The sequence below is a fragment of the Sceloporus occidentalis genome, unplaced genomic scaffold (genome assembly GCF_023333645.1).
Source record: "Sceloporus occidentalis isolate IW3139 unplaced genomic scaffold, rSceOcc1.0.p SCAF_5, whole genome shotgun sequence".
Taxonomy (NCBI): domain Eukaryota; kingdom Metazoa; phylum Chordata; class Lepidosauria; order Squamata; family Phrynosomatidae; genus Sceloporus; species Sceloporus occidentalis.
In genome coordinates, this window is record NW_028316985.1 from 167,018,312 (window position 1) to 167,029,979 (window position 11,668).

The window sequence follows — 11,668 nt, forward strand, 5'->3', positions numbered from 1 at the left end:
CCACCCCCCACCCACCCACCCTTTTTCTTTTCTTTTTTGGCTACAGGCTGCTTCTGAAATTTCATTCAGTTGCAGTAAAGTTGGTGGGTAGAAAAGATTGTTACCCTGATGTGAGAACTGTGGTGCCTGCAGCACCAAAAGAGAGAGAGATTGAAAAAAGGAAGTTCATCACAAATAGCCACCTATTTGTACTGCTCTATGGAGTCCTGGGATTTGCAGTTTAGGAAGAGGTATTTAAAATTCTCAGCTAGGGCCTCACCAAACTGCACACCCCAGGATTCCATAGGATGCAGCCATGGCAGTTAAAGTGGAATCATAATTTCTGGACCCATATTTGTCCAGTGTGAAAGAACTGTTTCCTAATGACATTCATTCGTTGTTTTTTTTAACTACTACCTGGTTGTAAGTTCTTTTTGGTGCATTCCATCAACTCAAAAGTGGCATAATTGAAAATTGAATAGATAGCTCAGTTAATGCTTTGGAGGTGAATGCTGTTGCAGTACAAGCATATGGGAGTCCACAAAACAATGCAGGTGGTGGTTATCTTCTGTTCCTATACTGATATTCTTATATTCCTTGTTCTCTGAACCCAAATGCTTTCTAAAAGTCTTATAAATATATAGCTTGAGCAGAAAAGTAGAGGTAGCCATCAGAAAAATGCCGAATCTATATTGAAGCAATACTTTCTTTTATTACCCTAACTGAAAAGGCCCCAAAACTGTGAGCCATCCTTAGACAACATACAGACCACATAATGACACATTATTGAAATAATTCACAATATTACTATACATTTTAGGGGTGGGAATTGTGTAGACCTTGGGGGGGGGGGGCAGTGTGGCCCTTGGGAACTATACTGATCATTCAAGCCCCCAGACACCCTCTCCCCCAGTCAAACATTTTGAGCAGGTCTTCCACCTTGAAATAGTGAGACTCACTGGCTGAATACCATTAAAGGTAACCATCACTTCTGATCACCAAAATAGAGGGTTTAACATCATGGTTGTGACCCTTCAGAGGCTCAGGGGCATGCTTTAATAGCAAGAATGTGTCCTATTTCCCTTCTGTCTGGTATGTGTAATCTCATGTTTGCACCTTTGTGCATTACAGTGAACCCTTGTTATACGATGGGGCTTGGTTCCAAGATCTCCCGTGGATAACAAAATCCATGGATGCTCAAGTCCCATTAAATATAATGACATAGCAAACTGGTGTCCCTTATAAAAAATGGAAAATCAAGGTTTAATATGTGAAATTCATACTTTTTTTGAACATTTTCAAACCGTGGATGCTTGAATCCGTGTATAAAAAATCTCTGTATAAGAAGGGTCGACTGTAGTTTCAGACTCAGTAAAAGTGTTCACCAAAACCTAAAGAGTTTCCTCAGAGTTTCTCACACAGGGTACACAGAGGCAGAGAGTTGATCTTCTTGCCCTGCCCAGCAAAAGATGATGATGGACTGTACATGAAAAATTAAGAACATAAGAGCCATGGTGGATAAGACCAAAGATTTGGGGTTAGTAGGGAAGCATACTATACATATATCACTGAATACTAAAAGGGTTTTTATACCATTTTCTTTCCAGTTTCTATGTATGATTGTGAAAGCTGGACAGTGAAGAAAGCTGATAGGAAGAAAACCCATTTGAAAGGTGGTGGTGGTGCTAGAAAGAAGTTCTATAAATATTGTGGACTGCTAAAAAGACATAAATGAGTCTTAGAGCAAATCCAGCCTCAACTCTCTCTAGAACCCAAGATAACTAAACTGAGACTGTCACACTTTGGCCATATCATGAGAAGCCATGACTCACTAGAAACAACAATTATGCTTGTTATGGCAGAAGGAGAGTAAGGTGGAATAAAGCCAGTCAAGAGCATGGAAGAACTCAAATGATGGCAAGTCAAGCAGCATACTTGTTCAGCAATGCAAATATTGTCTGAAGCATTGTAGCTAAAGCAGTCAAAGGGTACGATTCAACATCAGACAGTGGCCCCATACAGACAGGCCAAAATAAAGCTGCTTCGGGTCATTTTGGAAGTATGCTGTTTAAATGATGCATGCGTCCTAAGAGTCTGGAAGCTGCGCCAAAGCTGCACTCCAGTACTTAGGATTGGATCGTGGCTTTGGTGTGGCTTCCAGACTCTTAGGACCCATGCATCATTTAAACAGCATACTTCCAAAGTGACCCGAAGCAGCTTTATTTTGGCCTGTCTGTATGGGGCCTCAATCACGTCAAAAGGCTTCAGGGAAAACCTGTGAATATCACGATAATCCAAATATATGTGAGAACTGCAGAGGAAGAAGACTCTATGGAGTCCAGGAGGAAATTGACAACACACCAACACAGGATTGCAAGCTAATTATAGGTAACAGGAATACTAAAATTGGTAGCAAAGAAGAATAAAAAACAGTAGGACGATTTCAGACTAGGTACAAGAAATGAAGCAGGAGAGTAACTGATAGAATGCAGTGAGGCCAACAGCTTATTCATTACAAATACTTTCTTCATACAACCAGAGAGGAAACTATACACATGAACATCACCAGATGGTCAATACAAAAATCATATAGACAATATAATTGGAAGCAGTAGATGGAGATGCAGGGGAATTAGAGTGTATAAAAGCTGGAGTTTGGGTGTCTGAGGAGATTCAGGCAAGGTGTTTTCAGTTAAGATCAGATAAAGATTCCAGTCAGTTCAATTCAGTTAGTCCAGGCAAGGACAGGATTCAGTTAGTGTGGTTGGTATTTCTGCTAAGAGCTACAGAGGAGCTATGAACTATGGTCAGAAGCGAAGGACATAGTCAAAGAAAAATGCAGAAAGACACAAAAAGAAAGAGAAGAAACAATAGATAACACAGGAAACACTTCAAGCAGTAAAGAAAAGAATAGAAGCAAAAGGAAAGGGAGATGCGACCAAAACCAGAATCATGAATGCAATTTTTCAATGACTAGTGCACAAGGATAAAGAAAACAGTGGTTAAATGCCTGTACTGCAGCCATTCACTCGAAACCAGAAGGTTGCGAGTTCAAGACCAGCAAAAGGGCCCAAGCTCGACTCAGGCTTGCATCCTTCCGAGGTCGCTAAAATGAGTACCCAGACTGTTGGGGGCAAATTAGCTTACTTGCTAATTAGCTTACTTGCTGTTCACCGCTATGATCTTTGGAATAGCGGTATATAAATAAAACATATTATTATTATTATTATTATTATTATTATAATAAACAATGCAGAAAAATAGAAGACAACAGCAAAAAAAGAAGAATGAGAGACCTCTTCCTCAAGATCCTGGAACTCAAAGAAAAGTTCAAACCAAGGACAAGGATGCTCTCTGATCAGAAGAAGAAAATACTATAAGATCAGATAGAAATAAAAAGACTATGAAAGCAGTGCATGGAAGAGCTATAGAAAAGAAAAAAGAAATCAACAACACATGCAGCGAAGAACCATACCAAGATGAACCCCAAATCCTAGAGAGCAAGGTGGATGCTGCAGTAAGAGATATTGGGAAGAATAAATCACCAGGACCAGATGATATTCCAAAAGAATTGATACAATCACTAGACAGAATCAACTCTAGTGATAACTAAAATAAGCCAACAGAACTGAAAAAACAAAACGGTGGACAACAGTGTGGAGATAACCAATACACACCCTAATCTGCAAAAATGGATGTACAAAAGACAGCATAGACACCAACCACATATGGAGACAGAAATCCAAGAGGTGTAAGCAATGTTCAGAAAAGGAAGGGGCAGTAGGGACCACATTGCAAACATGTGATGGCTAATGGAGTGCACCAAGGAATTCCAGAAGAAAATCAGCATGTACTTTATAGACTATAGCAAATACTTTGACTGCATAGATCACAAAAAGCTATAGAACCCTCTTAAAGACATGGAAGTGCTACTACATTTGAGAAATCTTCATGAGAAATCTGTACTTAGGACAACAGGCTACTGTTAGAACAGAATATGGAGAAACAGAAAGGTTTCCAATTGGCAAAGGGGTCAGGTAAGGTTGCATTCTATCACCCTACTTGTTCAACGTCTAGGCAGAAAATCTCAGACAAACAGCAGGTTTAGACTCAGAAGGAGGAGTGAAGTGTGAAAGGAGCATCAACAGTCTAAGTAACCTGGCTAATACCATACTATTAGCGGAAAACATCATAGACTTGGAACAATTACTAAGGAAGGTCAAAGTGGAACGGCAGGCTTACTGCTGAACATAAAGAAAACAAACATAATGATCACAGAGGATCTGCATAAATTCACCTTAGATAGTGAGGAAATTGAAATAAAGATTTTCCGTACCTTGGATCAAACATTGATCAGAATGGAGATTATCAAGAAATCAGAAGCAGATTAGAGGCGGGAAGGACAACCATGAAAAAACTATCCAAGATAGTAAAGTGTAAAGATATACAACTGAGCAATTAGAATTGTCCAAACCATTACATTCCCCATTACCATGTACAGAGACAATGGGAAACGCAGATAAGAACATTAACTCATTTGAGATGTGGTGCTGGAGAAGAATGCTGAGGATACCATGGACAGCCAAAAAGACAAACAAATGGGTTATTAAACAAACCAAACCTGAACTCTCCTGGAAGCTGACAAAACTGAGGCTGTAATTCTTTGGCCACATCATGAGAACGTATGACTCACTAGAAAAGACAATAATGCTATGAAAGGTGGAAGACAAGAGAAAGAGAGGAAGACTGCATGCCAGGTGGATAGACTCAATCAGGGAGGTTATGGGACTGAATTTACAGGACCTAAGCAGAAGAGTGGAGGATAAGGGACTTGGTGATATCTCATCCACAGGGTCTCCATGAATTGGGGCTGAACTCGAGGGCAGTTAACAGCAACCAACAACAAAGGTAGAATGCAGTAGCAAAAAAGGAAGGTGGGATTATGGATGGATAGACTCAAGAAAGCCATGGCCCCGAGTCTGCAAGAACTGAGCAGGGCTGTTGATGATAGGATGACTTGCAGGTCTCATTCATAGGTTCTTCAGAAGTCAAAGATGACTTGATGGCAGTTAACAAGACTCAAGAAAGCAAGCTATAGGCCCTGACTTTGCAAGCATTCAGCAGGGCTGTTGATAACAAAGTGGCTCTCATTCATAGGGCCACTTAAATCAGTTTACTTGATGGTAATTAACAACAACAGCAAGGGAAGTATGACATATATACTGTACCTCCTGTTCTCTCCTTGAGAGAGATAAAACAAAAGGTGTGTAGTCCTAACTATCTCTGATAGGAGAGTTGGTGTGAACCATAAACATATAACATGGACTGTGACTATTTAAATGGGTGGTAGTCCTTTTGACTTGCTTGATGGGATGTTGTGAGACTTTTTTTATTACCTGAATAAGGAAAAGGCAGTGATCCCAATGAGTGCATTTATTTGATACTAAATTCTAACTTCAGGGATGTCGAGGTAATTGGTTAATGTTGGTTTTTGATCTAGTTTGATTTTAACCTGGAATGTTTGAATCCTATTCCCTTTGTCAAACCCACTTAGGATATTTCTCTCTCCTCCCTGATCCCTCTCCCCTTTGTTGATCCACAGTGGTTAATGCATTGTGTTCCCAGTTGCTCTTTCCACTTTCCTTTAGTATAGGACTTTGGTTTTTGTTGTGGCTTCTTAAATTGAGGTGAGATATGTGATAAGCTCTCTCAGTGGTCAGATGTCCCCACATCAAAGTGATTTGAAAGGAGAAGGCTGAAGTGTAAATAAAAAGCATTAAGTGAATTTATTTTGTTTCATGTTCACTTCTCAGCTCTCCCCCCCCACACACACACCAAAAAAATCTCTGTTATCAAATGTTGAGTGAGACTGATGTGTCAATGTGAAGGGGAAAGAGCTCTCCTGGAGTTTTGTTTGATTACAGTGCATTATGCAAGGAAAGGCACAGGGCAGGCAGTTGAGCTGGAGATCAGCCAGGAAACTCCTCTATTATAGATCTCTGGGCCAAAGCCAGTGTGAGAAGCAGAACAGAGAGGATGTTAGATGCATAACTCTGTAGAGTATTCCACCCACTCACCAAACAATTTAATGCAAACATTGTAGTTCTGCATGCAATGTAATGCAAATAACATTTTGGAAAGAAGTTGCATTCTTTACCTAAAAGAACATTTGTATTTGTATTGTTTGTGTGTGTAATCATATTTTGTTCATACCGTGGGTGTGTAGCATGGGTGTATACACATACAGCTTGCTAGTTGCTATTGCTTTCAAAAGAAAACGACAATACTGTGAGAGATGTCCCGCAGTAAAGATGGTTCAAACTGAAATCCCATAAGAAACATAAATGTCAGGCACAACAGCTGTACAGATATACCTCAGTCATTGAAGTAGATGTGTTCCTGGACATTACTTTAACTCAGTGCTTCTCAATTATTTTCTGTCATGCCCCCCCCCCCCCGGAGGAAGAAAACATTTTGCGCCCCCCGCACGACTGTAAATAGTATCATTTGTCTATAAAATTGGTCAAACGAGCCCCCCCTTTACGGAGCCTCGCGCCCCCCTTTATGGAGCCTCGCGCCCCCCCCGGGGGGCGCGTCTCACTATTTGAGAAGTACTGAACATGTGGTACCAGAGGCAGAAATAACATGGAAAAAATAGGGATAGGTCCCTATACTACAGCAAATAAGAGCAGTTCAACATATTGTACTGCACGTTTTATTCAAAGCTAACAATATGTACACGTGAAATAAAAAAGCCAGGTAAGGTAAGCCTTGCATAACTAGACAAAAACATTTTGAACCTTTTAGTGAGATCACTTGCAGGCTTCTTCCAAAAAGCATTGAGAGTTTGCCTTATTTTTGTTCTGCCTTCTATTTTGAAAGCCCAAATTATAAATCTGTAGGTTGTTGTTTTTTTTTAACATGCTAGGAGTGCCTGACTTATCTGCTCACCCCTTTTGTGAAAATAAGAAGGCTGGATGAGACAGGATAACAAGCACTACTCAAGTTCTATTTATGTCAGTAGAATGGATGTGTGTGTGTGTGTGTGTGTGGGGGGGGTTTGTGGTGACTTTTTTGCTGTGTTCTCCATACAAGTCCCTGGAGGTTGTTTAATTAGATTGCTTTTGCTTCTGGAAAAAAGAGTCAGGTTATACCACATCATGCTAAAAGAGTCCATCACTATTAAGGGACAGATATAGTTAGTTAATGGTCTCTTAAGACACTTTAATCTAAAGTCGAAGGCTTTCATGGCCGGCATACATAGTTTTTTGTGGGTTTTTCAGGCTATGTGGCCATGTTCCAGAAAAGTTTCTTTTTGACGTTTCGCCAGCAACAGATGCTGGCGAAACGTCAAAAAGAAACTTTTCTGGAACATGGCCACATAGCCTGAAAAACCCACAAAAAACACTTTAATCTGTTGCACCATTTTTTTTTTGTTGTTGCCAGTGTTAAAGGCCATACTCTTAAAGCAGTAAGGCCAGAATCTTAATGACTTGCTTCTGAATCCAATTGTTTGCTGTCCCTCCTGTGGCACCTTCCTCCTTGTATCCTGTTGTAGAGGGTCGGAACATCTCCAAACTGGAGGTTGTCAGTGCTGGGGAATGCTGGGGGAGGGAGAGAAGATCTGGTACTACTGCAAACATAGTATTGGATTAAGTCCTAGAACTTTCACCAATTGTGAAAAATAGTGTAAGTCTAAGACCAAATCCACCATTAATCCATGATCTTCAGCCTATCTTCAAGACAGATCCAACACCTCAGTGACCTCCTTGAAAATTTGTACTAACAGCCAGAATGGATTCACTGTTCCAATGAAATGGAAGCCACCAGCAGCCACTGGCTGGAAGTACATCATAACTTATTAGGCTCTTCTAAATAAAAAGTTTATGTAGAGGTATGCTCCAGGCACTCCTGATTCTGCTGTGTTCAGTATAGTTCAGAATAAGGGAGAATACTGCTTCTGGTGGTGTGTATATGTTTGCCTGTTAAACTACAAGCTTGCCCATTAAACTACAAGTTTTACAAACATTCTACCTGGTCTCAGTCACAAAAATTATATGGCTGCGCGTGCCTGATTCCATTAGAATGGTGGTATTTTTTTCCAACAGACAAATAACTGTCAGGAAACATCACTTTTAAACAAAACCACATCAATCTCTGTTGGACATAAATGCAGAATGTCTGATTTGCTTTTGCTCAGTGTCAAAAGGAATAGCAGAGGTACAGCCGGATATGTTTGTTATGTGTTGCATTTTTCTCTCCCTGCATCCAGGGAGTGTTGTCCAACATCTCTTCCATCACTGACTTGGGAGGCTTTGATCCAGTGTGGCTTTTCCTTGTGGTTGGAGGAGTGATGTTCATTTTGGGGTTTGCAGGATGCATTGGAGCTCTGCGGGAGAACACCTTCCTTCTCAAGTTTGTAAGTAGCTTGCACAGTTGCTGTAGCCATTTCTTTATTCAAGAGGCATCTCCAGGTCAAGTGCTGCATTTGGGTTTTATGGGTTGTGTTCCAATGTAAAAAAATTCTCCTTCTTTACAGTTCTCTGTATTCCTTGGAATTATCTTCTTCCTGGAACTCACAGCTGGTGTTCTGGCATTTGTTTTCAAAGACTGGATCAAAGACCAGCTGTATTTCTTTATCAACAACAATATCCGAGCATACAGAGATGACATTGATTTGCAAAACCTCATTGACTTTACACAAGAATATGTAAGTGATGATTCTGCTTGTTTTAGACTCCTGTAGAAGGCAACTCCTCCCTACTTCATTTTTTATTTCTTTTTCTCACCTTTTCATTTCTAAAAGCAACAAAAACATTTATAGCATAATTATAATTGCAGTCTTTGTAATGTAGCTGTTAACTACATTTATTAGGAAAACTTTTGTCTATTGCTAGGTTTTATGGCAACCATTTATTTTCCAGGCTATACGTATTTCAAGTAAATCAATGATAATCCCCATTTTCTCAATGGGGACAAAAATGGGAAGGTTTTGATTATGTTTGTGTTCACAAGTTCTATCCAAAGCGAGTGTTAGAAACAGGAAATTGTCAGGAAAGCAAGTCAAAATTAAGCTAGTATATATAAACATTCAGTACAAGCATCCCATGAAATGAGATGGATTCTGGAGCCAGTTAGAGGCTGGTTTTTCATTGTTTATTGAATGGTCCAGAAGTGGTGGTGTTAGTGTTAAAGCTTGTGGAAGAGGCAGTGCAGGGATTGATTTTGGCCTGCATACGAAGTCATCATGGGTGGATTGCATTAAATACCTTGCTCTTCCATTGCTGACTTTCTCTGGCTAGTTGTTTTATGTGACAGATTGCTGTATGATTGGTGTATTACAACTTATGCTGCCACGTATCTCTGAAAATTGGGTGAGAAAAATCGCCCAATCCATTTGGAGCACTGCAACATATGGCATTTCTTTAGAAGTCTCTTTTACATCTTAATTTTCAATGGTTCAAACTGATTGTATGTGAGGACAAACACCCAGATAACTTCTGTGTGTATGTTTATCTGTAGTAGTAGTTTTCAGATCTGTTGGGCTCTTTTGGCCCATGTTTCAAAACCTAATAGTCCTTTACCAAAAAGTACCAACACCTTTGCTATAAGAACTAAGAAATAATAGTCCTTTATATCAACAGACAAGCAAACAAGAAGGTTGTGGTCCTTTTTTTTCTTTTTGTAATGAAAGAGTTAAAGTGAAATATCCTCATGAAATCATTCTTGATGTGGTTCCCCCCCTTGCTCTAGTGGCAATGCTGTGGAGCCTTTGGAGCAGATGACTGGAACCTCAACATCTATTTCAACTGCACGGATTCCAATGCCAGTCGGGAGCGCTGTGGGGTGCCCTTTTCTTGCTGCACTAAAGATCCTGCTGTAAGTTGGTGATGAAGCCTGGCAAGGCTATTGTTCCCTTCTGAAAAGGCTGCTATCTGCAACAGAGGTGGAGGCCACTGCTTATAAAAGGGCTCTGTGTCTGCATGTCTGCATGCACTCTTAAATTGTATCCCTTTCTTACAGCATGTTCAGAGCATAAACAAAAACTTACTATTGCCTATTCAGTATCCTCTGTCTCTCAGTGCACCTTTAACCTTTTCTAGGTATCTCCTGTGGGCCTCTGAGCCTACTTGCAAGCATCTGTAGTAAGACGTGAGGTTTTCAAATCAGATTCCTCAATTCTAGCAGATGAATACTTTTACAGTGAGACAAAGAAATGAATGTAGTGAGGGGCTGTGTTACACAACTAGGTAACTTGACCTGCTTGTATTGTGCTGCTTGTGAGATACATGTTATCACCAGAAGACATGATTATACAGCTTAAGTATCCCTTATCTGAAATGCTTGGGACCAGAAATGTTTCAGAGTTGGGATTTACCCCCCAGATTTTGAAATATTTTTTTATTTTTGGAATACAAGTAACATAGTACATACTGTATTTGTGAGGCTGGAGAGAGATGCAAGGCCTGTGAAATGGTGGCAATCCAAGCATAGTGCTTTGCACAAATCCATGCTTCCCACCATTTCACAGATCCTTGCATCTCCATCTGTGTCTCTCGCCAGCATCATATCTCTCTGCAGCCTCGCAAATACTTCAAAAATCCAAATATCCCAAAATTGATAAGAGATGCAACCTGTATTAGGATTATGGCTTCAGATGCAAGTCAGGAAAAAAACAACCCACTTTTAGAGACTTTGTAAGAGATCTGCTTTGGTCTCTATATGAGATACAGAGCCTATAAATTGACTTTATTTATTGGTCATGCTGAATTTTGGGAGCTATAGTTCAAAAAAGTGGTTTCCAAAGCTTAGTCCCCATTAATTGAATGGTAGCATATTTCAGATATTCCCTCTGTAGATGTCTAGCATATGCTAAGGTTCTACCCTAACCTTGAAGATCTGTACATGCAGGGGACTGGGTACAGAGGCATAACCAGTGAATAAATCCAGAGGCATTGCAGCTGGGACGAGCTGGAGTGAGAAAGATGATTAATAGGGATGAAGTTGGGGGAGCATTCTGATCAGAAATAATAGCTCTGTATCCTGTGGAAATCTGGCATAACGAAAAGTTGAATTTATTGGCACATATTTTTGTTTTTGTTTCTAGGAAGATGTCATTAATACTCAGTGTGGCTACGATGCCAGGCAGAAACCTGTAAGTCTTCAAGTGCTTCTCCTTGGGGAACTTCCGCAGGAGAGGAGGGGAAAGGAAGTGAAAGCCAAAGAGAATGTTAAGTGGTTTTTATCTTTGTCATTCCCTCCAGGAAGTTGACCAGCAGATTGTTATTTATACAAAAGGCTGTGTCCCTCAGTTTGAGAAATGGCTTCAAGACAATCTCACTATAGTGGCTGGCATATTCATTGGAATTGCATTGTTGCAGGTAGGCCATGTTGGTCTCTTAAAAGTTGCAGATAGCAAACAAATCCTACGAGAAAAAGTGGGTCTCTGTGTATAAAACCCATGATATAAAATAATGGTTGAGATCCTGTATAAAGCAGGCAGAGCATAATGTTCTATTCCTCTATTCAATGTTCACCCTCCACATATATCTCTTTTGGATGGTGCACATGGGGCTATCCCCTAGCCCCATCCAAAATCCTCCTACCCCCCATAGCTCACTGCTGCTTACCAGTGAGGAGAGGAGAGAGTGAGAGGGGGCAGATCAGACATTGACAAATTGGCTTGTAT

At 40.3% G+C, this 11,668-nt stretch overlaps 1 protein-coding gene across 5 annotated transcripts in view; it reads left to right on the forward strand.

Moving 5' to 3' along the window:
* Positions 1–11,668, forward strand: part of TSPAN5 (tetraspanin 5) — a 101,856-nt gene that overhangs the window by 82,733 nt on the left and 7,455 nt on the right. For all 5 annotated transcript variants that reach the window (XR_016281353.1, XR_016281354.1, XR_016281352.1 and 2 more), the window contains exons 3-7: positions 8,252–8,398; positions 8,519–8,689; positions 9,733–9,858; positions 11,087–11,134; positions 11,244–11,360. Coding sequence is in view for 1 of the 5 variants with exons in the window: in XM_089526094.1 (XP_089382220.1) it covers positions 8,252–8,398; positions 8,519–8,689; positions 9,733–9,858; positions 11,087–11,134; positions 11,244–11,360 (609 nt within the window). In the remaining 4 variants the exon portion in view is untranslated. The remainder of the gene's footprint in view (positions 1–8,251; positions 8,399–8,518; positions 8,690–9,732; positions 9,859–11,086; positions 11,135–11,243; positions 11,361–11,668) is intronic.